This window comes from Pelodiscus sinensis, chromosome 4 (genome assembly GCF_049634645.1).
Source record: "Pelodiscus sinensis isolate JC-2024 chromosome 4, ASM4963464v1, whole genome shotgun sequence".
Taxonomy (NCBI): Eukaryota; Metazoa; Chordata; order Testudines; family Trionychidae; genus Pelodiscus; species Pelodiscus sinensis.
In genome coordinates this window covers 124,396,743-124,423,375 of record NC_134714.1, presented here as the reverse complement: position 1 = coordinate 124,423,375, position 26,633 = coordinate 124,396,743, and the positions used below count along the sequence as shown (strand labels likewise).

General features: G+C 45.5%; 1 protein-coding gene across 1 annotated transcript in view; it reads left to right on the top strand.

The window, feature by feature from the left end:
• The window catches only part of LOC102456154 (NACHT, LRR and PYD domains-containing protein 3-like), a 54,492-nt gene that overhangs the window by 16,944 nt on the left and 10,915 nt on the right, over window positions 1-26,633 (top strand). Inside the window, exons 5-8 of the mRNA XM_075928801.1 lie at window positions 3,317-3,406; window positions 5,484-5,657; window positions 12,893-13,063; window positions 13,388-13,558. Of these exons, the coding sequence (XP_075784916.1) occupies window positions 3,317-3,406; window positions 5,484-5,657; window positions 12,893-13,063; window positions 13,388-13,558 (606 nt within the window). The remainder of the gene's footprint in view (window positions 1-3,316; window positions 3,407-5,483; window positions 5,658-12,892; window positions 13,064-13,387; window positions 13,559-26,633) is intronic.

The window sequence follows — 26,633 nt, the reverse complement described above, 5'->3', positions numbered from 1 at the left end:
CAGACATGCTCTTGCAGGCCATGTCACAGGTATTCCCCAGCCAGTAGTCAACATCTTACAATGAAGCACCAACTTGCTGCCAATGAAAGCCCTGCATTGTCCTTCCCAGAGAGAAAAGAGATTGTCTGCATATGGGCACTATCCTTAGTTTCTTCTCTTCTGGGTGGTAATGTGTGACATACCCAAATGCCGGATGGCTCCTGTTCATCCCTTCCCTCGGATCAGTTATGGGATAATGTAAAGGAGGCATTTTAGGGATAGTCTCCTCCTGCCTAGAACCAGGACCTGAGTCACGGGCAGCCAGGGGCGGATATAGGGCAGAGCGAGCAGGGCAGCCACCCCGGGCCCCACGCTTCAAGAAGCCCCGCACATGCACCGTGGCGCCACCGCACATGCGCCGTGGCAAAGGGGGGCCCTGCGAAATTGGGCTGCCCTGTGCCCTGCAAAATGGTTATCTGTCCCTGCAGACCATTTTTCTCTAATCTTCAAATCATTTATTTATATGGAAAGCGTCATGTGCAAAGTCTAGGTCTCCACGCTCCTCATGTTTCCCAATGGACACAATGTTCATTTTCATACTGACAATCTATCAATTCCAAACAATATGAGGCACAACCTTGCCTGACACCAGCATTAACATTAAACTTGTCTGAAGACTCTCTTGGGGTATGTCTACACTACAACGTTAATTCGAACTAAGCTAATTTGAGCTAACGTATCCAGACTAAAAAACTAGTTCGAATTAGCATTTTGCTAATTCGAACTAGCATGTCCACATTAAGTGGACCCTGAACTGGGCTTAAGGATGGCCGGAAGCAGTGCCGGCAGGGCATCAGAGGAGGACTTAGAGCGTGGAGATGCTGTCTCAGGCTAGCCGAGGGCTGTGCTTAAAGGGTCCCGACCCCCACCCCGGACAGACAGTTCTCAAATCCTGGCTTGGATTGCCCGGACTACCCACACTGGGCACATCACAGCACTCGGCCATCAGCCCGGCTGCACTTGCCGCAGGCTGCCATCTGGGGAGAGGGGGCAATTGGAGGGCTGCAGGAGAGCTTCCACCCCCAGAAGCACGCAGAGCCAGCCCAGTCCTCCCCATCGGGGGCTCGTGCCCCATTCCTCCCTCACCTCCTTCCACTTACCCTTCCCTAGCCCCTCTTCTTGAGGTACAAAATAAAGATAATGTGTCTTCCAAAATGGAATCTGTCTTTATTGAACAAAACTGGGGGAGACTGGGAAAAGGAGGTGGGAGAGGGGAAGAGAGAGGCTGGGAGAGGGGAGGGCAACTAAAATGATCAGGGGTTGGGAACAGGTCCCATATGAAGAGAGGCTAAAGAGACTGGGACTTTTCAGCTTAGAAAAGAGGAGACGGAGGGGGGACAGGATAGAGGTCTCTAAAAGCAGGAGTTGGGTGGAGAGGGTGCATACAGAAAAGTTCCCATAAAGAAGGACTAGAGGACACCAAAGGAAAGGAATGGGTAGCAGGCTTCAAAGTAGTAACAGAAAGTTGTTCTTCACAAAGCAAAGAGTCAACCTGTGGAACTCTTTGCTGCAGGAGGCTGTGAAGGCTACAACTAGAACAGAGTTTAAAGGGAAGTGAGATCAAGTCATGGAGGCTGGGGCCATGGAGTGGTATTAGCCAGGGGGTAGGAGTGGTGTCCCTGCCCAAGGTTTGTGGAAGGCTGGAGAGGGATGGCACGAGACAAATGACTTGGTCACTGTCTTCGGTCCATCCCCTCCAGAGTCCCTAGGGTTGGCCGCTGTTGGAAGACAGGCTACTGGGCTAGATGGACCTTTGGTCTGACCCAGGACGGCCATTGTAAGCTCAGGGCTCAGGGTCGGGGGTCTCAGTGGACCCCCTTGATTCTCTTGCACACCTGCTCCTGGGTGGCCAGGCTGGCAGCTCTCCTGCCCTAGCCGGCCACTTTCCTGTGCCTAGTGTGGAGGTCGTGGACGAGGTCCACGATGTCTGCACTAGCCCAGGCAGGTGCCCACCTCTTGCAGTCCCGGGCAAGCTCCCGGGAGCCGCCAGCCTGGTCCCGGGAAGAGGGGGAGGGCTGGGGGGCATCGGGTGGGTGGCTTGATCTGTGCCAGGTGCAGGGTCTGCTAGCTGGGTGCTGGCAGGCTTGCACCTGGCACGGGCACCGTAGCCAGCCCGTGCCCCTTTAAGGGATCCGGGGCCGGGAGGGGGGCACAAGAGTTTCCCTGGTGTTGGCCAGAGTGGCCACCAGGGAAACCTGGGGAGGGCTAGCCTCCCACTAGTTCGAATTAAGGGTCTACACAGCCCTTAATTCGAACTAGTAAATTCGAACTAGGCTTAATCCTCGTGGAATGAGGATTACCTAGTTCGAACTAAGCGCTCCGTTAGTTTGAATTAAATTCGAACTAGCGGAGCGCTAGTGTAGCGCCTATGAAAGTTAGTTCGAACTAACGTCCGTTAGTTCGAACTAACTTTGTAGTGTAGACATACTCTTGGTTTATCCATATTTCTCATGGAGCATTCTGACACACATTTATTATAATTTAAATGATTTTTTCTACCACCATCATTCTCTATCACCTTTTAGAAACATACCACATTCAAAGACTATTGTTTTGTTTTATGGTCTACAGAAGTTCTACCTGGCCAAATAATAGCTTGCTGTTCTCTAAATCTGCTATCTATGGCTTGTCTACATGAGGACATCCAGGAACATTAATCTGAATTAACAAATTTGAAGTGGATTAGATAAATTAGATTAAATCCCAGCATGTACACTGTTACACAGAATAAAATTGGCTTTAATTAGGTTTAGTTTATTCATTTCAAAGACCATTTTCATTCTGAATAACAGTATCCACCCAGAGATTTAATGGACTTCAACTTATCCACTTCAAAATTGCACTTTGTTAATTCTGATTTAGGATGATCATAAAGAAAACATTCCCTGAGAGTGAAAGAAGTGTGATCTTGTGCTATTTGTTGAAGTCATTTAAATCCTCTTTTTGGAGGAGTTTAATTCAGAACCCTCTTTTCCATTCAGTGGGATCTAGTCCTTCTCTCATACCAAACTGAAAAAGTGAAGCAGGATTTTCACTGAAAGCAGCAGCTCACCCATGGCCCAGCCACTACAGAGAAATAAATGCTATGAGGGTTACACTACTGTCAGGAATGAATAGCTATCATGGCTCCAGAACAATGGACTGTAGCATCTTTAGATGCTTCTCATTGTTTATAACAAATGTCTGTGGTGGATTAAAACCTACCCCCACCATCTTCAGGAAAGGGGATGGAAAATCTGCTTGCAGGAAATATGTAAAGCGTGCATTTTTTTTCTAGGAGCCCACTGATCAAAGATCCGAGACTGTCAACTGCATACTCATTGTTGCAAGGACTGAAGGATCCCAACTGTAAACTGAGGACAATATCGTAAGCAAACCCCTCTCTGACAGCCCTTTTGTTCATGTGCTATGCCAGGTGGCTGGCAGCAATGCATTTCTGTTCATTGCCTGGGATTACCTCTAGACTCCATTTGAAATCTCTCTTTGAGCTGCAAATCATAACAAACACCTAACGAATCAAACTCTGTGGTTCTGCTAAACTGACTGTGTGACAAACCCTGTTCTCTGCCCCCATCGAGTAAGTAGTCCAGGTGCTGGGATGATGCACAAGGTGTAGGCAACCTCCTTAATCAGGGCACTGAGTGGTTGTGGACTTTCTTCATAAAAATAATGTAGCCTAATACTCATGGTGACAGAGACTCAGCATCTACATACACACACCCCTACTCCTGGCACACTGGAATAAATTATTGTTTTGTGGCCACTTAGAAAGGTGTTGGATTTGCCCCTAAGTGAACAAATGTTTATTCTCTTCCTTAAGCTGTCTCATGGGGACAGTGGGGTGATTGTTGAATGCACAGAGACTTGGGACACTAGGGTAAGTGACCAAAGGACCTTCATTTCCTGCTAGCTGACAGCTTTTATGCTTCTCACATAGGCCACCAGGGAGGCGATAATCAAACTATGACACCACACAACTAGTGCAGATGCTACAGTTCCTATGTAGGGCTTTGCTATGCTGAGTTAATGTGCACCGACTGGGGATCCATGCACTGACTGGGGGGCCCTGCTGCCACTCACTAAAGTTCTGTAGCGCACTTTGTTCCTCCCACTCAAGAGCATCATGTTGTTTATTTAAAACTGTCTTTCTAATGGGAGACCCATAGGGTCGGGAGAGACCTCAGCAACTCATCGAGTCCAACCCCCAACTAAATCATCCCAGCCAGGGCTTTGTCAAGCCAGGACCTAAAGACCCCCCAGTAACCAACCCTGTCATGCCTCCCCAGTGGGGCATGCCGCACAGTTTGAAAACTCTGGTGCTACTGTTGCCAGGTGTCGTATTGAACTGGACAGTCCGGTAGTTGCGCCTTCTGTCCAGTAAAGAAATTGAGAAAATACCAGACATATAAAATGTCCGGTATTTTCTGCTTTTTCCAGCTCAGCGCCCAACGAACACGCGGTGAGGGTAGGGGGAGTGAGTGGCCCTTAAAGAGGCCACAACTGTTTTTTTGGGAGGGGTCCAGTATTTTTGGTGAAACCATCTGCCAACCCTATCTGGTGCAGCAGGGATGTTTGGAAATCCCAAGGACTGAGAAACCAGTAGGAGGGGAAGGAGGGGAAAAGGGGGTGGGAAACAAGGAGCAGAGGGTATGGAAATAGCAAAGGGAAAACCAGGAAGGCAGAACTGGGAATTGGTAAGCACCTGAAGATTGTGTAGTTAAAACTTAAGTTTAACTACCAAATCTTCAGGTCCTTACTGATTCCCAGTTCTGCCTTCCTGGTTTTCCCTTTGCTATTTCCATACCCTCTGCTCCTTGTTTCCTCTCCCCTCCCCTCCCCTCTCCCCTATTTATTTTGGGTCTACACATCCTAAACTCAAAACTCCAGTCATCTGAAGAAGTGGGCTGTGCCCACAAAAGCCCATGATACCAGCTACATGTTTTGTTAGTCTATAAAGTGCTACCAGACCATGTGTTGTTCTTTAAGTTTATCCTGCACAGACTCAGCTACCCCCGAAGCATCAGTTACAGGACAGTTAGTAACATGGACAGCAGGTATAACAGGCCAGGGGAGGCTAAGCCTCCCCAAACTCAGGACATGGCCCCAACTACACTCTGCCTAGAGGCCCTGTCCTCATTCCACCTCTCCCCCAAAGCCAGTGGGACTTAGCTCAGGCTGGTGGTATGGAGCGTAGGGCCCGGGTTGGCTGGTGACTCAGGACCCAGGCAGGGGGCTTGGGCTGCAGTAGAGGACTTAGGGTGCTCAAGCTGCAATGGGGAACATGAGGCTACTGTGACTCCAGCAGGGGTGGGGGTAGGATCAGGCCATGGGAGGGGCTGGGGGCTAGTCTCAGGGAATGGGGGGGGCGTCACCCAACACCCATGGTTAGTAGCCATTTCATGCAGTACAGAGCTAACTTTGATCTGTCCACTTCTTCCTTTCAGGTTGTCCAGCTGCAAACTCTCATCTGCTTTCCCTAAGGACCCCTCCCTTAAAATGCTGTTTACAAACCAGGCCCTGGAAAAGCTGGACCTGAGCGCTAATGCACTGGGAGACTTGGGACTGACACATCTGTGTGAAGGACTGAAACAACCAGGCTGTAAGCTGCAGGCACTGCTGTAAGTATTTGTTACTATGTGACTTTTTACTAATCTTTGTGTATGTTCTCACCCACCTGCTATGTCCCATCTTTCATCCTGCTAGCTCTTTGAGGCAGAGACTGTCATATTTTTATAGAGCTCCTGGGACACTGAAGTACCTGGGGAAGACTCTAAGTGTCACTGCAATGCAAATATTTATTAATAGCAATAAATACCACCATGTGCTGAGATCCATCCAGTCTGGTAAATGAAGCAGGAGTAGGCAGTGTCAACCTACACAATGCAGGAGGTAGTGTTGATGGATTCACTGAGCATCGGTATTGGGAGTTCTGTCAGTTTTGACTTCCTTTAGTTCTGCCACCATGTTAGCCAAGCAGCTCGACTTTCCCATTCTCATTGAATCCCATAACCACAAACTTAGGCATCTTTTAACCCTGCCTTAAAACCTAATGTGACCTGCCTCTTCTCTTTCCTTGCAAGTCCCCAGCTCACTCTCCACTTTACCAAGACAGACACATTCCCCTCATGTGGATGCAGTCATAGGCTGTGTCTAGACTACATGCCTCTGTCGTCAGAGGCATGTAGATTAGACACATAGGCAAAAACAAATGAAGCCGCGATTTAAATGATTGCGGCTTCATTTAAATTTACATGGCTGCCACGCTGAGCCGACAAACAGCTGATCAGCTGTTTGTCCGCTCAGCACGCTAGTCTGGACGCTCCCCTGCCGACATCAAAGCTCTTTGTTGGCAGCCCCATTATTCCTCGTGGGATGAGGTTTACCAGGGCTGCCGACAAGGGGCTTTGATGTCAGCAGGGGAGCGTCCAGACTAGCGCGCTGAGCGGACAAACAGCTGATCAGCTGTTTGTCGGCTCAGCGCGGCAGCCATGTAAATGTAAATGAAGCCGCGATCATTTAAATCGCGGCTTCATTTGCCTTTGCCAAAACAACAAATCTACATGGCTCCGTCGACGGAGCCATGTAGTTTAGATGTACCCATAAATACATCTGAAAAATCTCTCTGAAGATAATGGATAATAAAAGGTCAGCTGTTGTGTCCTGCATAGTTTGTGCTGTGTTTGTCTTCCTCCTGTAAGATAGAAGGGATTTTATCTGTACTAAGTGCAAGTTGGTCGCCATATTGGAAGAAAAGATTAGAGGACTAGAGGCCCACATATCAATCCTTCGTTCCATCGGAGAAGATTAAGACGTCCTCGATAGAAGGCAGCATTTAATACTGCAGGTACAGCAGGCGAGAGAACCAGTGAGGACAGTATAGAACAAGGAAGAAAACTGGCAGCATGTAACCTCCAGGAGAAGAAAGACAACCCCGATTATCCCCGATCCCAGTAGAGGTAAATAACAGCTTTCAGGCTCTCTGCACTTTGACAGAGGCGTCTCAGAAATGGGATCAGAAGAAGACCCCCATTGACCAGTAGACATTGGTTGCGTAGTCCTAGAGATGTGGGTTCCATGACCACCACTCCCAAAATAAGAAGACGGGTGGTGGTGGTTGGGGACTGTCTCCTAAGAGGGACAGAGTCATCCATCTGCCATTCAGACCAGGAATCTCGAGAAGTGTGCTGCTGTTCCACGAGGTGTACAGGTAGTTCGGAATAGGAAGCCTATTCTGAACTACCTAGTTCGTGCCGCGTGTAGCCGTGGGCACGGAGTCCGCACTAGCAGACATTTAAAAATGGCGGCGCCCGGCAACATGCAAATGCAGCCTGGGAAATTCAAATCCCAGGCTTCATTTGCAAGTTTGTATGACTACATTAACCACCCTAGTTTGAACTAGGGTGGTAGTGTAGACATACCCTTACTGAAAGAGGAAGGTAACCGGGTGACAGATGATGTGGGAAAAGCTAAAGTACTCAATACTTTTTTGCCTCTGTCTTCACAGACAAGGTAAGCCCACAGACTGCTGCACTGGGCAACACCTGGAAAGGAGGTGGGCAGCCTTTGGTGCAGAAAGAACAGGTTATGAACTGTTTAGAAAAGCTGGACATATCCAAATCCATGGGTCCGGATTTAATGCATCCAAGGGTGCTGAGGGAGTTGGCTGTTGTCATTGCAGAGCCTTTGGCCATTATCTTTGAAAACTCATGGAGATCGGGAGAGTTCCCAGATGACTGGGAAAAGGCAAATGTATTGCCCATCTTTAAGAAGGGGAAGAAGGACAATGCAGAGAATTACAGACCAGTCACCTTTACCTCAGTGCCCAGAAAAATCATGGAAGGGATCCTCAAGGAATCCATTTTGAAGCACTTGGAAGAGGGGAAAGTGATCAGGAATAGTCAACATGGACTCACAAAGGGCAAGTCATGCCTGACCAACCTGATTATCTTCTATGATGAGGTAACTGGCTCTGTGAAAATGGGGAAGTCAGTGGATGTGATATACCTTGACTTCAGCATACAGTCTCCCACAGTATCCTTGCCATCAAGTGAAGGAAGTATGGATTGGATAAATGGACTGCAACATGGCTAAAAGGCTGGCTAAATCATCAGGTTCAATGGGTAGTGATTAATGGCTCGATGTCTGGTTGGTGGTCAGTTTTAAGCGGAGTGCCCCAAGGATCAGTTCTAGAGCCAGTTTTGTTCAATATCTTTATAAATTACCTGGATGAGGGAATGGATTGCACCCTCAGCAACTTTGCAGATGATACTAAAGTAGGGGGAGAGGTAGATACATTTTAGGGCAAGAATAGGCTCCAGAGTGACCTAGACAAATCGGAGGAGTGGGCCAAAAGAAATCTGATGAGGTTCAACAAAGACGGAACAATCCCACGCACTGTTACAGGCTGGGGACCGACTGGCTAAGTAGTAATTCAGCAGAAAAGGACCTGGGGATTACAGTGGATGAGAAGCTGGATATGAGTCAACAGTGGGCCCTTGTAGCCAAGAAGGCTAATAGCATATTAGGGTGCATTAGGAGGAGCATTGCCAGCAGATCCAGAGATGTGATTATTCCCCTTTATTTGGCTCTGGTGAGACCACATCTGGGGTATTGCATCCAGTTCTGGACCCCACACTATAGAAAGGATGTAGACTAGGGATGTTAAATATTGGTTAATTCAATAGTTTATTAACCTCATGAATTCTTATCTGTTAGTTGACCATTCTATAGTCCCCGGGGGTGAGGCCAAGCAGCCAGTGCACTCCAGCCCCACTGCCAAGGAACCCCCTGCCACTCTGTGCTGCTCCCTACATATCCTGACTGCTGCTGCCTCCATATTAGAGACAGCAGTGCAGGGTGCCAGGCGGGAACTGGTCCACAAAGGGAGCCAGTTTAAAAACTAGTCCCTGTCTGCGGTAGGGAGGGGGTTGAGCTTCCAGACCCAGCATGAACCAGAACTGAGCCGGGCTGCCTGCCTGCCTGGCTCCTAATACATTTTAAATGCAGAGCTGCAGTGGGGATAGATCCCGGACTCAAAACAAGCCAGAACTGAGCTGGGCTGCTGGCCAGAATTCCAAAAAATTTACTGGTAGGAGAAGCGAGAGAAATGAGTGTAGTCTATAGCATTAACCTATATGCTTTGGCTTATCAGTTAATCGGTTAGTTGAGTACAATATTATATCCCTAATGTGAATGCATAGGAGAGGGTCCAGTGAAGGGCAACCAAAATGATTAGGGGGTTGGAGCAAATGACTTATGAGGAGAGGCTGTGGGATTTGGGCTTATTTAATCTTCAGAAGAGAAGAGTGAGGGGGGATTTGATAGTAGCCCTCAATTACCTGAAGGGAGGTTCCAAAGAAGATGGAGAGAGGCTGTTCTCAGTAGTGACAGATGGCAGAACAAGGAGCAATGGTCTCAAGTTACAGTGAGAGAGATCTAAGTTGGATATTAGGAAAAAGTATTTCTCTAGGAGAGAGGGAAAGCATTGGAATGGGTTGCCTAGAGAGGTGGTGGAATCTCCATCCCTAGAGGTTTTTAAGTCCCAGCTTAACAAATACCTGGCTGGACTGATTTATTTCAAATTGGTCCTGACTTGGGCAGGGGGCTACACTCAATGACCTCCTGATTTTAAAGATCATTGCTGCACCCATGCGGGGGTTGCCCCAAAAGTCTGTACAAAGGGGGCCATGTGAGGTGACAAGTGAAAGCTTATGTTCAACTGATTCTGTATGTGATATTCATGTACCATAAAATCGCAAGTATAATGCACACCTATGCATAATGTGCACCTTCCTTTTAAACGTCAGACTCCCGGAATAAACTGAACTCTTATCTATAATGCGCTCCCCGACTTTGCTGTATTTTGTCTTGCCTTTTTGTATTTCCGGGTAATCACGCATGAGCACACGAGTATCAAGTGCATGGCGATTCCATACTCTCTTTGGGATACCATGAGTTGTCGGCAATCTTACACGACCACTGAAAAAGTTAAAGTTGTTAGCTATGCTGAGGCTCATGGCAACAGAGCTGCCAGCCATGAATTTGATAACATAGCAGAGTCTAACATTTGGCTTTGGAGATGGCAGAAAGAGCGCCTGCAAGCGCTGCCTCGGATGAAGATGGCTGAGCGAGGTAAAAGCGCTGCATATCCTGAGTTGGAGGCCATGCTGGTTGAATGAATTGCTGAGTGTAGACAGCAAGGCAGTGGTGTTAGCATTGTGGAGGTTAGAATGAAGGCTTTGACCATTACCAAAACGTGCACTAACACAGCCAGGTTTAAAGCTTCATATGGCTGGGGGGAACGGTTCATGAATCTCCATGGCTTATTGGTCCAATGCCGAACACCAATCACACAGAAGCTACCTATGGACTCAGACACCAAGTTACTATAGTTCCAAAAGTTTATCATAAAACTACGCAAGCAGCACTGCTACAACCTTTCATTAATTGGTAACGTGGATCAAACACCATTAAATTTCGATAATCCCAACGACAGAACGCTTGAAGTGAAAAGTGCCAAGACCATCTCCATTGCTACCATAGGCCATGAAAAGTCTAGGTTTACCTTAATGCTTGCTTGCATGGCCGATGGAACGAAGCTGCCTCCTCATATTGCGTTCAAGTGCAAGACAATGCCAAAGAATGTTATATTCCCGAACACCGTTCTTGTGCATGTTCACCCTAAAGGCTGGATTGACGAAACTTTAATGCTTGATTGGCTACAGATGGTTTGGGCGAAGCGGCTGGGTGGACTTATGAGAAAGTGATCTCTAATCATTTTGGATGCATTTTGGTGTTATCGTATGCCATCTGTCAAGAAAAGGCTTCAGCAGTACAAAACAGATTTGGCAATTATTCCTGGTGGAATGACCAAAATGTTGCAGCCGCTTGACATGACAGTTAACAAGCCAATGAAAGATGCACTACGCAGGAAATGGAACACCTGGTTGTTGGAAGGTGAACATACATTTACTGCAGGTGGATGTATGCAAACACCAATGCTGCAAGATGATAGCGGATGTCTGGCTTGAACTTGATCCCGCTATGATAAGGAAGGGGTTTCTGAAATGTAGCATCTCTAATGCTATGGATGGCAGTGAGGATGATGCCCTGTGGATGGATCCGAGCAACGATGAATCAGCCGAGGGCAAATTACTGGTATGTGAGGATGACAATGATTTGTACTACCTGGATGAGGATATCGAGGGCTATACCCTGGAAGATATTGCTCGTCTGTTCGAGGAAAATTCTAACAAAAGTGAATTCTAGGGCTTCGAAGATGAGTAGAAGATCAATTAACATATTTGCTTGTTTGCACTGCAGTGTTGATTTAATTTGTTTAACTTACCTTTTTGAAACTGTGTATATAGTTGCTTGTCAATACTAATAAAAATCAACTTAACCTCTGGTGTCCAGCGATTAATTAACTGCTGCAGAGCTGCCAAATGAAAACTTAAAAAAAAAACTCCTATGGATAATGTGCACCCCGACTTTGATGTGAAAAAAAATGGGAAAAAAGTGCGCATTATACTCGCGATTTTACGGTACTTCTGTGATATCTGTATGTGGAGTTATAAATATGTATTCTGTGCTTATGCTAGAAAAGTCTCTGTCTGAAACAGAGCAATGGGCAAAGAATGTTCAGCCAGTGACTATGCTAATTAGCAAGGCTCCAGGGACAAGGCTCTCTAGGTGCCATTACACACCTGAGGAATGTGTCTGGAAATCTGGATACCTGCAAACCAGCCAGTATCTGATGACTGCTGATATATGGCACAGGGATAGGTCACTGGGTCATGCAACCTGCTCTGGCCAGGAAGATGCCAGGAGAGGTATATAAATGCCATGTGGCGATCTCCATTTTGTCTGCAATTCTGCTTCTGATCCCAGATGCAGCCTTGCGAGGGACAGCATGGCTCAGCATGATCCTGTGGGTAAGATCCAAAGTGTCAATTGACTGGGAACTGTGACTGGTTTCTTGGGACTGGAGGAACCCGCTCGGGGTAGCTGAGATTAGGTTTTATAACCCCTCACCTGTGTGTTAGGCCCGGGACTGATTGAGGCACAGGGGGAGCTGGCCTGTCTGAGGGGTTTTGCTTGGTGTGACTGATCTGTGACCTGTTTGCGAAGGTCTCCAGTCTGGGGCTGTAAAGAGCCCTTGTTTTGAGCAATTCGCCCTGAGCAAACGCCCTCAGCAGTGCCCAGACCCGGCCCAATCCGTCACACCCTAGGAGGGTGGAGACGGGTTGCCTAGAGAGGTGGTGGAATCTCCATCCCTAGAGGTTTTTAAGTCCCGGCTTTACAAAGCCTTGGCTGGGATGATTTATTTGGGAGGGTTGGTCCTGATTTGGGCAGAGGGCTGGACTCGATGACCTCCTGAGGTCTCTTCCAGCCCTAGGATTCTATGATTCTCCCATAGTCTAAATCTGCCCATAGTCCTTCTGCTCTTCCTCACATTCTTCTGTCCTGAGCAAGGTCAAAAGAGAGAGAGCTCTCCACAAGCCATGCCTAATTCGACATTCAATGACCAGAGCAGCCAGTCACCGCTGGGCAGGTGAGAGGACATGCTCAGAATGTGAATGTCAGATTATCAGATGATTATCCAATTTCTGTATTTTTGTAGGATATTTTCTGAAATTTTTCTTGAATTATGTTCAAATAAAATCTGAATCAGGAACTGATTACATAGTTAATTGTAATAATTAAAATTAATTTGATGACAGGCATAGAGGCTTTATAGACACTGATACTGCCAAGTTTATCAGAACTTAGGAAGTGTCATGGCGTGAAGTGAAGTGAATACTGACACCTTTCTGGAAGGAGATGGTTATTCTTCTCTCTGTTCCCTTTGCAGGTTGTGGCAGTGCAGTCTCACAGCTGCTTGCTGCAAGGATCTTTCTGCCGCCCTCAGGACAAACCAGTCCCTGACGGAGCTGGAGCTGAGCGGGAATAAACTGGGAGATTCAGGAATCAAACTTCTGTGTGAAGGACTGAAACATGCCACATGTAAACTGCGGAAACTAGTGTAAGTCATTGCTGGGTTCCTTGAGAATTTCCTTGTTAAACCAGCATTTTCAAAGGGGCCCGCTAATTTCACACTGATAATAGAGGTCCTATTTTTGTGAAATCACCTAGGTTTGCAGGAGCAAGTGGATGTACAGTTACTAATTTGTATGCACAGGCTTTAGGGCAGGCAAATATGGGTTTTGTACGTTCAATCTTATGGTAACAGCCAGATGAAAATCCATTCTCTGGAAGACAAAGCCTCAGAAATCAGGACTGTCCTTATCAAATCCATACATGTGGTCACCCTGCTGCGTGTTCACTCTGCCCATCTCCGTCTCTGCAGGGTTTGGGATTGCCGTCTCACTGATGCTTGCTGCGGAGATCTCTCCTCTCTGCTCAGCACCAACCAGTCCCTGCGAGAGCTGAACCTGAGCGGTAATAACCTGACTGGCTCAGGAGTGAAGTTTCTGTGTGAAGGACTCAGGCACCCAAAGTGCAAGTTAGAGAAGCTGGAGTAAGTGACTGCTGCTTTTCTGTATCCAAGGAATCCGTCGCAGCGTGTGCCGGGCTTCCGGCCACCTGGCTGTGTCTGGGCTGCATGAACCAATGATGGGAGTTGGGCTGAGGGCGGGAGTGTGTTCCATAGCTATAGGAGGCACTGCACACACAAGGGCAACCCAAGGGAGGGGGCCAAAGAGGCTTTAAGCCGCCATTCTGAACCCAGACTGGTTAGGGCCTGAAAGAAGTGACAGTAAAAGGCAGGGGTGGGGACCGCACACAAGTTAGAAGCAAAACAAACAGATAAACTAACCTGTTTAGTTTAACCTGACTGAGAAGGTGAAAGACACTCCCCACGTTCAGAGCCTAGGGGGACCCAGGCTAGTCGATTTTGTGTGCGCCAACCCCGTGGAGCTGGAGCACCAATTTGGTCTCCCCAATACTGGAGGGAGCCCCAAGCTTTGGGGGTAGGATCTAGGCAAGCCAAGGGCCACATCCAGACCTTAGGTTCCACACCTCTGGGTAAGGCAACCTTCCTCCTCCAAATCCTACTCCAGGGTTTTGCACTAAGGAGCCTGGGAGTGTCTGGCACAATGCTAGCAGCAGGGGGATTTCCCTCTGCCAGCTAAGGGGGTGTTGCTGCCATATTTATTGCTGCCATGTATGTAGCAAAGGGGCTGTAAATGGAGGGAGAATCCTCCCCAGTGTGCTTGTTTCTCATAAAGAGAAAGATTTTCTGGGCTGAGGCAGCGTTTCCCCCACATGTTTTTAACAACAGTTAACAGAGTTCAGAGGCGAAAGTAAGCCAGTGTGCCCTGTTGCGGCGCTCCGGGAAGAAGCTCACTAGCTGGGGCACCTGAAGGGTGAGGGGCAGAAGGGGGCAGAGTGATCCCAGCTCCACTCCAGGCTTCCTGCAGGCTGCTATGCTAGAAGCCAAGCATGTTAAAGGAGCTGCCTGGGGTGCCCCCTCCCTCCCTGTCTGGGACTCCCCTAACCCCAAGCTCTTCTTCCCTGATGCTATTGGGGGGAGGGGGAGGGTTAGAGGGGCTGCCACTGCACTTAACCTGTTGCTTTGTGGTTTTTTTCCTGGTTAATATGACTAGGGGTTGAGGGCAAAATGTAGAGCCTGCGGCATTCCTCTCACTCCCAGCTGCCTGGGGAGGGGCAGAGGAATGCAGCAGGTTTTGCACTTTGCCTCCACCCCCCTAATCACAGAAACTGACCAGTCAAATGCGACTGCAGCCCCCTTAGCTCCCCAAATGCCCTTGCTCCTCCCACACTTGCCCCTACACTCCCACCCTCCTGCCCTGAGCCCCCTCTCCTGAATCCTGCACCTCCCATATTCCCGCTTCCCTGAGCCCCCCAGTCCTTTGTCCTGAGCCCCGCCTCATACCACCTTTCCTGAGTCTCTCATACACCCCAACTCTGATTCCTGCATTCCCATCCCCATCCTCCTGTCTGAACTCCAGCACCTCCCCCCGCCCACACACACACCTCCGCCTTCAACCCTGAGTCCCCTGCACTCCACCTCACACCTACATGTCTTACAGATATTGTTATATTGCCAACTACCCCCTCCCACCCACTCAAAGGCACCTTCAAGGTGGCCTGGGTTGTGATGGGACAGTACCTGTAAGAAATTTAAGTTACTTTCACCCATTAACGAGCTGATCTGGATTTTCCCACTGATATATTTTTGATAGGAAAATCTGGTTTCCTCCAAATTGAAACTTTCCATGTGACAATGTTAATTTTTGCAAAGCTCTTTTGACTGTATTGTTGTCATCAGGAAAATCAAATGAAAACATTTTAATTCAGGTCAGGTCAATGTCAATCATTGTGTTTGTCTGAACGGCTGCAGTGCCCTATGGGAATTGTTGTTTGGCTCCCTTATTTCCCCCGGTCTCATTTATGGGCTGCATTCCACTTCCACGGTTCATCCTCCATGATGGGCCCTCACTGCAGAGCTCAGGCACAGGAATAGCCAGTGGTGCATCCTGGGGGACAGTCATGCCATGGTGCTCGTGCTAGTGGCACTGAGACTATGTCTAAACTACAGAGTTTACAGTTTCCGAAAAAGCGGGCGTGCTCTTTCGGAATCCCTGTATTCCTCATTTTATGAGGAATAAGGGATCTTCTGAAAGAGGAGGTTTTTCCCACATTTGGCCCCATGGAGATAAGCCAAATGCTGGAAAAGCGTCTTCCGAAAAAATAATCGGAAGAAGGTACGCAAATTCGGAAAAAAAAACCCTGCAGTGTAGACTTAGCCTGAGAGAGGTAGGAGGGATTCTAAGAGACACAACAGCAGCTCTAAAAGAAACAGTAATGTTAACCTTTCATTTATATGAAAAATGTAGGACCAAAGCTTTTCTACATTCTCAGATCAAATTTTACTGAATATTTTGTATGTGAAAAGCTTTACTATTTTGTCCTCTGCAATTTGAGATATATAAAAATATCAAACTAGTGGCATTTCCCAAAGAGAGAAAATAGAATTTAGAGCTAAGTGAAAATGTGCAAATAAAATATTTTCCCCTCAAATTCTCACTCTTTCTTCAGAGGATAGAACACTCAAAAAACAAAAACACTTTTAGTTGAAAACCAAAATATTTTTTGCTTTTTATTAATGTTTTCTAGCACCCTGTGAGAGTTTTTTTATTTTGAGAATGGGAAGTGGGAAACTTTTTCTAAACAGCTCTAGTTGAAATGTTTCCGGCCAACTCGTATAATTTTGTCTTGACTCATGAAACCTTTACAAAACAATTAAAAAAACAAATTTGTTTGTCAAAACATTCATCAAATAATGCAAGGTTCAATTAGGTTAACCTCTTCCATTGTCTATTGCAAATCGTTAGCAGTATTATCTATTTATCTATACCTGATGATGTCTCAGCATTAAGCATTCTTATGTTTACCTGATCTGTGAGGAGCAAGATCACAAACAAATGTCAGACAGGAATGTGCAGGTGCCCAGGAAGATTTTGCATGACACTTGGTCAGTTTTTTCAATACATTTTTCTCATTTGTCTTCCTCAAAGTATTTACAATCATTATTGATAGCAGATCTCTTCATAGATTTGTCCTTGGCTATGTCTTCAAAGATGTCAATATTAATGTCACATAAGGTAGGATTCTGTTTAAAGGAGTCGTCAGAACATTTATTTGATCATTCCTTTTGCCCTTTCTGGGTTTTGGCTCAGAAACCCTAGCTGCCATTGGAAGTCTTTGGCTTGTGCCCATGGCTTTCTGTGTGGCACATATAATTACATTTAGTACTGACTACTCAGCAGCAGAGCCAGATTATTTATTAGGCACAGTGTCTAGGGCCTATGAAAAATTTAGGGCCTAAAAAAAATTCATAATTAATTAAAAAATAAAAAAAGAAAACTGCTAGCTCACCCTTAATAATTTGCTATTTTTATTAGAATTCATATGCAAATAATGAAGATCAATTAAATGCAGGTGTATTAAACCTGTAGTCAACAGACAACATATAGGTATAACATACAATTAAATATTTACTTTGCAACTCTTTTTGTTAGCAAAATCACAGATTATATCATCAAATGACATTTTTTTCTCAAAAGCTCACTCTCAATTGAAAGCAGTGCAAGGGAAAATAGTCTTTTCTGTCCCATGGTAGTCTGAAGACAATTCTTTATACATTTTAATTTTGAAAAAGAGAGCTCCCTTTCACCATTTGTTCCCTAGATGAGAGGATACATTAGGAAAGCAATGTTGACATTTGGAAAACTTGTCACCAGCGTATCAGCTATCTGTGCACTGATTATTGCTGCCACAGATTTCTTCTCTTCATACATATGTGAGAACAATAGAAATTCATCTGTAAAAATGCATGTTCAAGATCTGAAGGCTAAGATACCTACTTGCTCTAGAGCAGTGTTGCTTAAACTTTTTAAGACAGAGGAACACCAAACAATACAAAAAAGAAAGGGTCAGGGGGAAAGTTATTGAAGGGGGAAAACATCACCTGTCCCTTTAAGGGTGGACATTTTGAACTCTGTTGTTCTCCGCAGCACACCTCCGACTGCCTCGCGGCACACTCGTGTGCCATGGAACACAGTTTAAGAAACACTGCTCTAGAGGTTGGGTGTGGAAACTTTTTTGAGTCGGGAGCCATTGACCCACTGAAAAATCAATTGAGGCCCACATAAAAGTGAGAAGCAAAAACCAAAACCCCCAAAGACCCTCAAAACCCTTCACTTATGTGGCCCCTGACTGAGAAGGACAAAGACACTCCCCACATTCTCCTCACACATCAGAGCCTAGCACACAATAAATCTTGTGTGCTCCCGCTCCATGGTGGGCCAGTAGAAGGACTGAAGCCAGAGCAGCTTCCTCAAGGCTGCGGGGCCATGAGTCTTGGGGCTGGATCAAGGTAAGCCGAGGGCTGCATCTGGCCCCCGGGTCTGAGGTTCCCTACCACTGCTCTAGAGGCAACTCCAGCACCGACATTGATTTATTCACAAGAAAACTGAACCTTTCATTCAATGTGGCATTTTCTGCTTGTTGAATGACCATCTCAACTATAAGTTTATCCATGGTAGGATAGGAGCAAAATTTGTCCCTGGCACTCAAATCTAAGACAGTATTATCCATACAACTTTATCAAAAAATTGCTTTCTCAGTCGTTGGCATTGTGTGGTCTCATTGTAGTAGGATGGCATGAGATCTTTTGCAGTTTCCTCAAACTGTGTGCGTGTTGCTTCTCACTTTTGTGTGGCCCCTGACTGATATCTCTGTGGGGTAGTGGCCCCTGATCCAAAAAGGTTCCCCACCCCTGATTTACAGAGATAAAGAATTAGTTTTCTCTACAGCTTTAGCCAAGAGCCAGCTGGCTTCTAGCTCAAACTTTGGGGCAAGAGTGGCCAACTCATGACTATCGAACTGCATGTGGCTCTTTGCTCAAAGAAATGTGGCTCTTGCTAGTTTGGAGCCACTCACCTGGACTGGTCACAGCTGCTCTGCTCATGGGTCCCAGCACCTTGAGGGAGAAGCGCGTGACTGCAGCTGTGGCTCTGGTGAGACCCAGGCATTGGGTTAGAGGCAGGAGGTGCCTGGCTCTGGGGGAGGGCTGGGTGCATTGGGTTAGAGCAGGGAGGCTGGGAATGCCTTGCTCCGGGGGAGTAGAGGTGGATTGGGTTGGAGAGGGGAGGAGGCTGGGGGTGCCTGGCTCTGGAGGAGAGGTGGGTGCATTGGGTTAGAGCAGGGGAGATGAGGGGGGGACTGAAGCACCTTATACTCAAAGTCTTCATGGACGAAGAATAAGGCAGCCAACACAGATGTCATATTTAAATTCCAGGGCAAAAAAAAAAAAAAAAAAAAGAATCAGCAATATAACTGGTTTACACTGTGTTTCTTTAAAGAAAATTCAAAGCTCTTGTCTGACAGGTGGAAGCAATTTTTCTGAGATATGAGTCTCTCCCTTATTGTTTTTGAACCTCTCATATTTGCAGTCTGGGACAGACCTGAATTTTTAGAACTATAAAAAAGCCATAATCTTCAAAAGTAAAAAAAATGAGGAAACCAAACCAGAGATCAACAAGCTGAGGTGAAACAGGCACTTCAAATTATGCTAATTAACATATTAGTTCAGTTCAATATTAAAAAACTCACAGGATGTAATACGGCCGTAGTATTACATTTAAAACACATGGTGGGGATATTTTTAGTGTGAGAATATTACTGTATTTTTTAATGTTTTTTTAATTTGATATTTGTTCCTTGTCAAGTTCTCTGAAGATCTATGGACTAGCTGTGAATTTTTTAAATGACTAGAGACATTTCGGTTTTTGTCCGAAATGTCCTGTAATGTTATTTTTATCATTACATTTTGTGTAATCTATCTATCTATCTAGATAAAAATAAATATATGATACGTGCCTCTTTGCACTCTGTCCACAGCTATTTTGACACTTAGTCTCTAACTGGTTGGCCACCCCGCTATAGGGGCTCATGCACTAAGCTCCAAAAATCCTAGGTTTGGTTCTGACTCTCAGCATTACACTATCTCATAGGTGTGTTATGAGGATAAATTAATTTATGTTTGTACAGTAAGTCTAAACCTTACAAGAAAAGAAAAGCAGTGGTTTGATTCCTCCTATATAAAACAAAAAAGAGCTCTTTATGTCCCTCCCACTCCTTGACAGACATTCCTCCTGTCAGCCCCTGGATATTCGACAACCATTTTGACCATTCACTCTCCACAGTGATCCAGCTTCCCTCTGCAGTGAACATCTGACGTCTGTTCGTTAGCTGGTCAGTTAGGTACATACAGCTGAGAGAGGGTGTTGGACGGGGTTTAAGATGTCTGCAGATAAAATGCCACAGTAAATGGGGTTTGAGATATTCCTGATTGAGCTCCCAAGTTGTCTAATATTCACCATGTCACTCGCTGATGCTTGTTGCACACACACACATCTACTTGACATGGAGGGTGCACAGGATGGCAGAGTCATTTTGGGGGGACCTTAATTCTGCCTTTTTATACTTTCCAACATTGTCTTTTCTTGCTGTAACGTTAGCACTGATTTCCCTGGTGTCTGTGGTTTTAAAATTACAAGTGCTCTTAACAGGGTGACCCTATATCCTGTTTGGCTGGGACAGTTCCTTTTTAAAGCCCCAACTTTTTCCCCATTTGCGCTTGCCAGTTTGATCAGTGCAGAGCAATGGGCGGAGGGGTGAGCAGCAATGCCAGGCCCATGCAGGGGAGGCAAGTGGGGCTTGGGTGAGCAGCACCACCAGCCCCAGCCATGAATATCGTGTAGATGGGAGTGGGGGCTTCGGCAAGCAGGGATGCCAGCCCCATGGAGACAGTGGGGAAGCTCTCGGGTGGACTGAGGCCACTCCAGCCCCTTGCAGGGTCCTGTTTCCCTTTGGGAACTATGGTCACCCTATTTATTAAGATTCATTAAATTATATTGTCAAATAAATACAGTATTCACAAATTTGACTTCCAGTTTTTTGTTCATAGTTCATTTTTGTTTTCACAGCTTGTCTGAAAGCCACATAGATGAAAAAACAGCCAAAGAGTTGAAATTTTTGCAGAAGACAAAACCTGGTTTGTCAATTGCATTCAGCCCTCAGAGGCCAGTCAGACAAAGCATCATTGCATTGCTTCTGTCGCAGCGCCATACAATCAACTGTAAAGTACGGACTGGGATTGCAAAATTTATGTGGTATATTTTTGTGATGCACTGGGAGGTTGGACTCATTCTGCTAAGCATTGCTATGTATTATCTCTTCTCTCACTGATAAATATTTAAGGATCTGAAATGCAAGGCTTATGGAGGATTAACTAATCTTGAGACAGTTTTTGACTCTCTTAAAAAACCCCTAATGATTTAAGAGGTATTAAGTGGGAATCGATTTCCCTTTAAAGCACAGTGTCAGACATCAGGCCCATATGATGTATTTCTTTTGCTGCATCATATGCTCAGATTCTACAGAGCCTAAACTTATTAAATTAACTTTTTCAAAGTTATCTTTTAGACTCATACTTTAACATTCTGTTACCCTGATGTTCACCTGTTTACAAAATCAATGGGGACTCCAAAATATCCTAGGTTCTCTTACAGAACCTAGAGGCTGCCAAGGAGAGGGTCGTCCTCTGCAAGGTTCCCTCTAAGCTGCGCGGTAACATGGCCCCACAGCTTCTTAATGAGCTCCCTCCAGCCAGGGGCTCACAGCTCTCCTCACCTAGCTGTGCGGCTGCAGGAGAGGCATTTCTCCCTCAGTAACAACAGCAGCTCCCTTCTGAGGACAGAGCAGCGATTCTCTCCATACACAGGACCTTGAGACACTGGCTGGGTGGAGTTCATAAAGCAGTTGCGGGGCCCTGCTACTTTGCAGCTTAGAGGAAACATTGGCCCTCTTGTACAAATTTAGGGCTCTTTTTCCTCACAGACACTGGCAATCTGCCACAGTCCGTATCCCTATGTTCACTTGAAAACTCATTTTCCTTGGTAAAATATGTGCAGCAATATTGTATGTAAAGTTATAAAATTCCTTTGTATGGTATTACTAAGCTAAATTCCAAGTCTGAGGAAAAGCCACAAACCAGTTCCTGGGATACCAAAGGAAGCTGATGCTTCAGCCAGGTGTGAATGAAATCAAATGCATCATCACCTCGTTAAATGGCCACTCTTCAGCAGGAAAAAGGATGTGCTTGAAAAATGTACATCTTGACAAAGAAGGAGTTGGGGTTCCTGTCTACACAGACTTTCTAGTTCCTGAACCTCAGCTGGTGATGAGTCTCGAAGAATAGAAAGAATATAGGAAGGGAGAACATTCACACCGTACTATTTCTCCTCTTCTCTTTGCTCACCCCATCAACTACGCTTGAAGAACAAAGGAAGGAGTGAGTGGGGGATTCTGATTTAAAGAAATTCAGCCAATAAAACTGTTGAAACATGATGGGCAAGACTTTGCTTTGAATTCACTTTGCTTGTTAAGTTAGGCATAAGTTATATTTTACTTTTATTTTTTGTAAGTAATTTTGACATTTATGCCTCATTACCTGTAATCATTGAAAATCAATCTTTCTGTGATTAATAAACTAATTTTATAGTTTTATCTAAACTAGTGTTTGAGTTGAAATTTTGGAGAATCACCACTTGAAATAACAGGGTCTGTGCATATCATTTTCCTTTGATGAAATGCTGGACTTTCTATGAGCTTGTGTTGTCCAGTAGAGTGCTGAGCAGTACAAGCCACACATTGCTGAGGGACTGGGAATTTGCTGGTGTCACTGAGCAATACAATTCATGAGTCACTGGCAGAACAATAATGTAACATAGTAGGAAGTGATTTTGCACAGCTACAATGTCAATTTTTTCTATATCCCTCTTGGACCTTTGATTATCCAAAATGGACATTTATGTAGGCTCCCCTTAGTATATTAAGCCTCTGACTTTTACTGGGAGGGTCCTTTATGCTGCAATATAGCCCTAGAGACTATAACTCCCATGATCTTTTGGGAAAAAGGAGGGGAAAATGCTTGCTCTCTTCCAGGGGTTTGTATTTACTGGCCGTGGGATTAGCAGGAAGGGCAGTGACAGTAAGACAGATCCCATGGACTCTGGCAGGCAGCTGGGATTGTGAGCTCTTGGACGGGGACCATCTTGAGTGGGAGAGAGCCAAGAGTAAGAGACAGGTTTGCACTGTGCTTGGTCTGAACATGGAGGTGGGGGAATTGTTGGAGTCTTTTTTTGTGTGTGGCAGGGGTGGAGAGGGGGTCATGGCCCAGGAAAGGGAGAGTGATGGGATTATGGAATGCAGTGGTCTTGTAACTTTGATTTTCAGTTTCATAGGGCAGGAGGGGGGAAAAGGGGGTCCATTCAAGGCACTCAGGCATCTAGTGGGGAATTGCCATTCTGTTCCAATCGCTCCGTCACTGTCTGTTATATGTTTTCTCATTGTTTACATGTTTTTGAATTTGGGTTTCTGGTCATGTTACACAATTCCACAGCTACAAAGACTGTTTTTTCTGTATCCCTCTCCAACCTTTAATTATTCACGATAAAACCATCAGGCATCCAAGCACACTGTTGTGTATGGCCTGCTCCTGAGTAACCCAGGGAGGAAAGAGGGGGTTACATTTGTGTCAGCATCATGTATCAAGACATAATGCTGCACTTTAGAGTTTGTGGTAAGGCACAAGAATTCTCCCAATTTCCAGAGCTAGGGGAGTTCTCAGGCATGTTTCACCAGTGGAATAGCGAGAGTGGACAGTTGCCCCGAGGTGTCATGCAGAGGAGGGGTCCGTTATAAGTATTTCCGGAAAAAGCGCATCTACATTGGCCACGGACGCTTTTCCAGAAAAAAGCCCCGATTGTCATTTTCGCGATCGGGGCATTTTTGCGGAAAAGGCTACTGTGCTGTCTACACTGGCCCTTTTCCGGAATACTTTTTCCGGAAAAGGACTTTTGCCCGAACGGAAGCAGCATAGTTTTTCTGGAAAAATACTGACAATTTTACAGTAGATCGTCATTGCTTTTCTGGAAAAGTAAGCGGCCAGTGTAGACAGGTGGCAAGTTTTCCCAAAAAGCGGCTGCTTTTCTGGAATAAGTGGCCCAGTGTAGACACAACCAAGAAAAACAGCAGACAGGTATCCCTTAAATTCAAATCTCATATTTTCTTCTTATTGGTTCTCCTGGCTTCCTGCCAACACTTTCTTGCTTCCCGAGTTTAACCATTTGGTTACCGAATGCTGGGATGTTCAGAAAAGGCCAGCATTCCTCCTGTCCATCACAATTACCTTTGTCTGTTGGATCACAGTAGTCCCCACTGTAGATTTCGCCACCCAAACTGATTCCCAACTCATGGGTAGCTGTCTGAGATTACAAGCTTCCACCGGGCTATTGCCACTTCCTTCTCAATGGTCAGATTGGGTCTCATTCTGGCATTGCTGAGCTTCAGGGTAGGGAAAAGCAATTTGCAAACTTTCATGAAAGTGACCTTACACATGGAAAAGTTTTGCAGCTACTGCTAAATGTCTCATAGCTACCTGATAGAAATGTAGCCGTGTTAGTCTGGTGTAGCTGAATCAAAAAACAGGACTATGTAGCACTTTAAAGACTAACAAGATGGTTTATTAGATGATGAGCTTTCGTGGGCCAGACCCACTTCCTCAGATCAAATAGTGGAAGAAAATAGACACAACCATATATACCAAAGGATACAATTAAAAAAATGGACACATATGAAAAGGACAAATCAAATTTCGGAACAGAAGAGGGATGGTTGGGACATTGTATCAACGACTTGATTACCTGCTTCAAAGGCCTTTTAAGACTGCACTTGAAAGAGAATCCTCTGAACTGTCATTCATGCTTAAATTCGAAACTTTATGCCTGAGTTTGAATAAAGAATCTAATTACCTTACCCATTACAAAGATAGCTTCCCCAATTATCACCTCTAATATCATTAGGTCACAGACATTTACCTCCCCCCCCCCATTCCCCTTCTGTTCTGAAATTTGATTTGTCCTTTTCATATGTGTTAATTTTTTTTAATGGTATCCTTTGGTATATATGGTTGTGACAATTTTCTTCCACTATTTGATCTGAGGAAGTGGGTCTGGCCCACGAAAGCTCATCACCTAATAAACCATCTTGTTAGTCTTTAAAGTGCTACATAGTCCTGTTTTTTGTCTTAGCTGCCTAACATGCTGTCCCACCAGCCTGTGCTTGTCTTTCAGTACGCAGTGGCAAGGTCCCAATGGATGGTTAGTGCATGGCAGGCTAGCACCAGGTAGATTTACACCCCATACTAGCTTACCTTCTAGACAAACTCTAGCATCCAACTTTGAACACTTAGGTTGAAGTACATGAGGATGATAAATGTGACTGGAGCAGATTAGAGCATTTTATTAATCACTGCAGAACTAGTTGATCTCCTTAAAATGTGTCCATCAATATTGCTACTGAAGTCATATATTCTTGGGCATATACTAGGCATTCCTTTATCTGTTTTATGGCTGCTATGTCTTTTATTGTACTGTGCTGTGTGATGAGTGGAATGGGAACACGGTATTTTCTTTACTCAGAAAATGGGAGGAGAAACTAGGTGAATTCAGTACTGAAAGATATACAGGAACTGATAAGCTTTTAGAAAGTGAATTTTGCCACCCTTGTGCATGTTCACTCATTCTGAGATGAAGAGAAATGTATCATGATTCAGATTAAATGAACTCCCTTCAGTGCTGCATGGTAACTTTAACAGAGAATGTTTTACTTGGCTACTGGCAGGTCAGATTTGGGTTTTGCTTTTTTAAAGGACTCTCCTGTCTCCTGTGAGGAGTGAAGAATGTGGGGAAGGTGCAGCTCTCTTGTGCAGTGGTTCTTGAATTATGGGGCAGACATTCCAAAGGGGGTATGGGAAAGTGCGAAGGGACGTATGAGTTGTGTGTTGGCTCATTAGCACCAATAGGCACTTTCCCCCTCTGCCTTTTTTTCTGTTATAAATTGAGGTTCCCCATTTTTTCTCCACTCTGCTCAGCTGAAGAAGTGGGTTTTGCATACATACTGGTTTCTAAGACGCTACAGGACTACTCGTTGATGTTTTATGTGTATGTAAAGTTAGAAATGAGGAATGAAATGATTTATGGGGTTTAAATGTGCAAAAGTAAGCCCTCAGTGGTGTTCCCCACCCCCCCAAGCCTTACTCACCAGGTGATCAACTTAACTTGAGAACAACCTTGTTTGCCCTTTAAGTCTAAGCAGTAGTTGGTCTTAGGAAGACAGCTGTTAGGGGAATACCAGTTTGATCAGGTAATTTTCCACGGAAGGTGGGATGGAGAAAAACAAATTTTCCCACCCAAAGTGGAATTTATCAAAAAACAATGGGAAGCTATCAGATTCTTTGTCTTTGGCTGGCCAGGTCACAAAAAGACTCTCTAATCTGAAGATTAAGGAGCTATTCTTGTCCTAGCCATAGTTTAGAATCTGCCTACAATAGTTTTAGTGTAGTAGAGCTGGCTATGCATTTTCTTTTTCTTTTAATTTTGTAATTTACTTTGATCTGTCTGTTTCCACTTGCAACCACTTAAATCCTGCTGTTTGTACTTAATAAACTCTCTTTTGTTTACCAGCAAGCCCAGTATAAATAATTGTTATCTCAGGGAAGCAATTAGTGGCTATATTCTCTTTTTCATTGATAAAGTGACCTACTGCCAGTCTTCATCTAGCCCCTGCCTCAGGGGCAAACTGCCGTCTGAAATGGCCACTCATCATTGGCAAGGGGATGTGGACCTGCTGCCTTTGCCTATCCTGGTTGCCTCTCTGCAGCCCTACTAGCCTCAGGCCTTGCTTTGCTTGTTGCAGCCTGGGAACCTGCCTGGCCAAAGCTTCCCCAGATCTGCCTGCCTTTCCCAGCACTGCTCTTCCTCCAAGAAGCCTCCTGCTTCCCAAGCAGCCTGGTTGCTTCTGCTTTCCAGCCAGAGCAAGAATAAGTTCTCCCATCTCCTGCCAGGCTTCTTTATATAGCCCCTTGCTGGGCCCTAATTATCAATGCCTGTCTCAGGTGCGGCTTCACCCAGCCCTCACTCAGAGTGGGGGTTTTGCCCTTA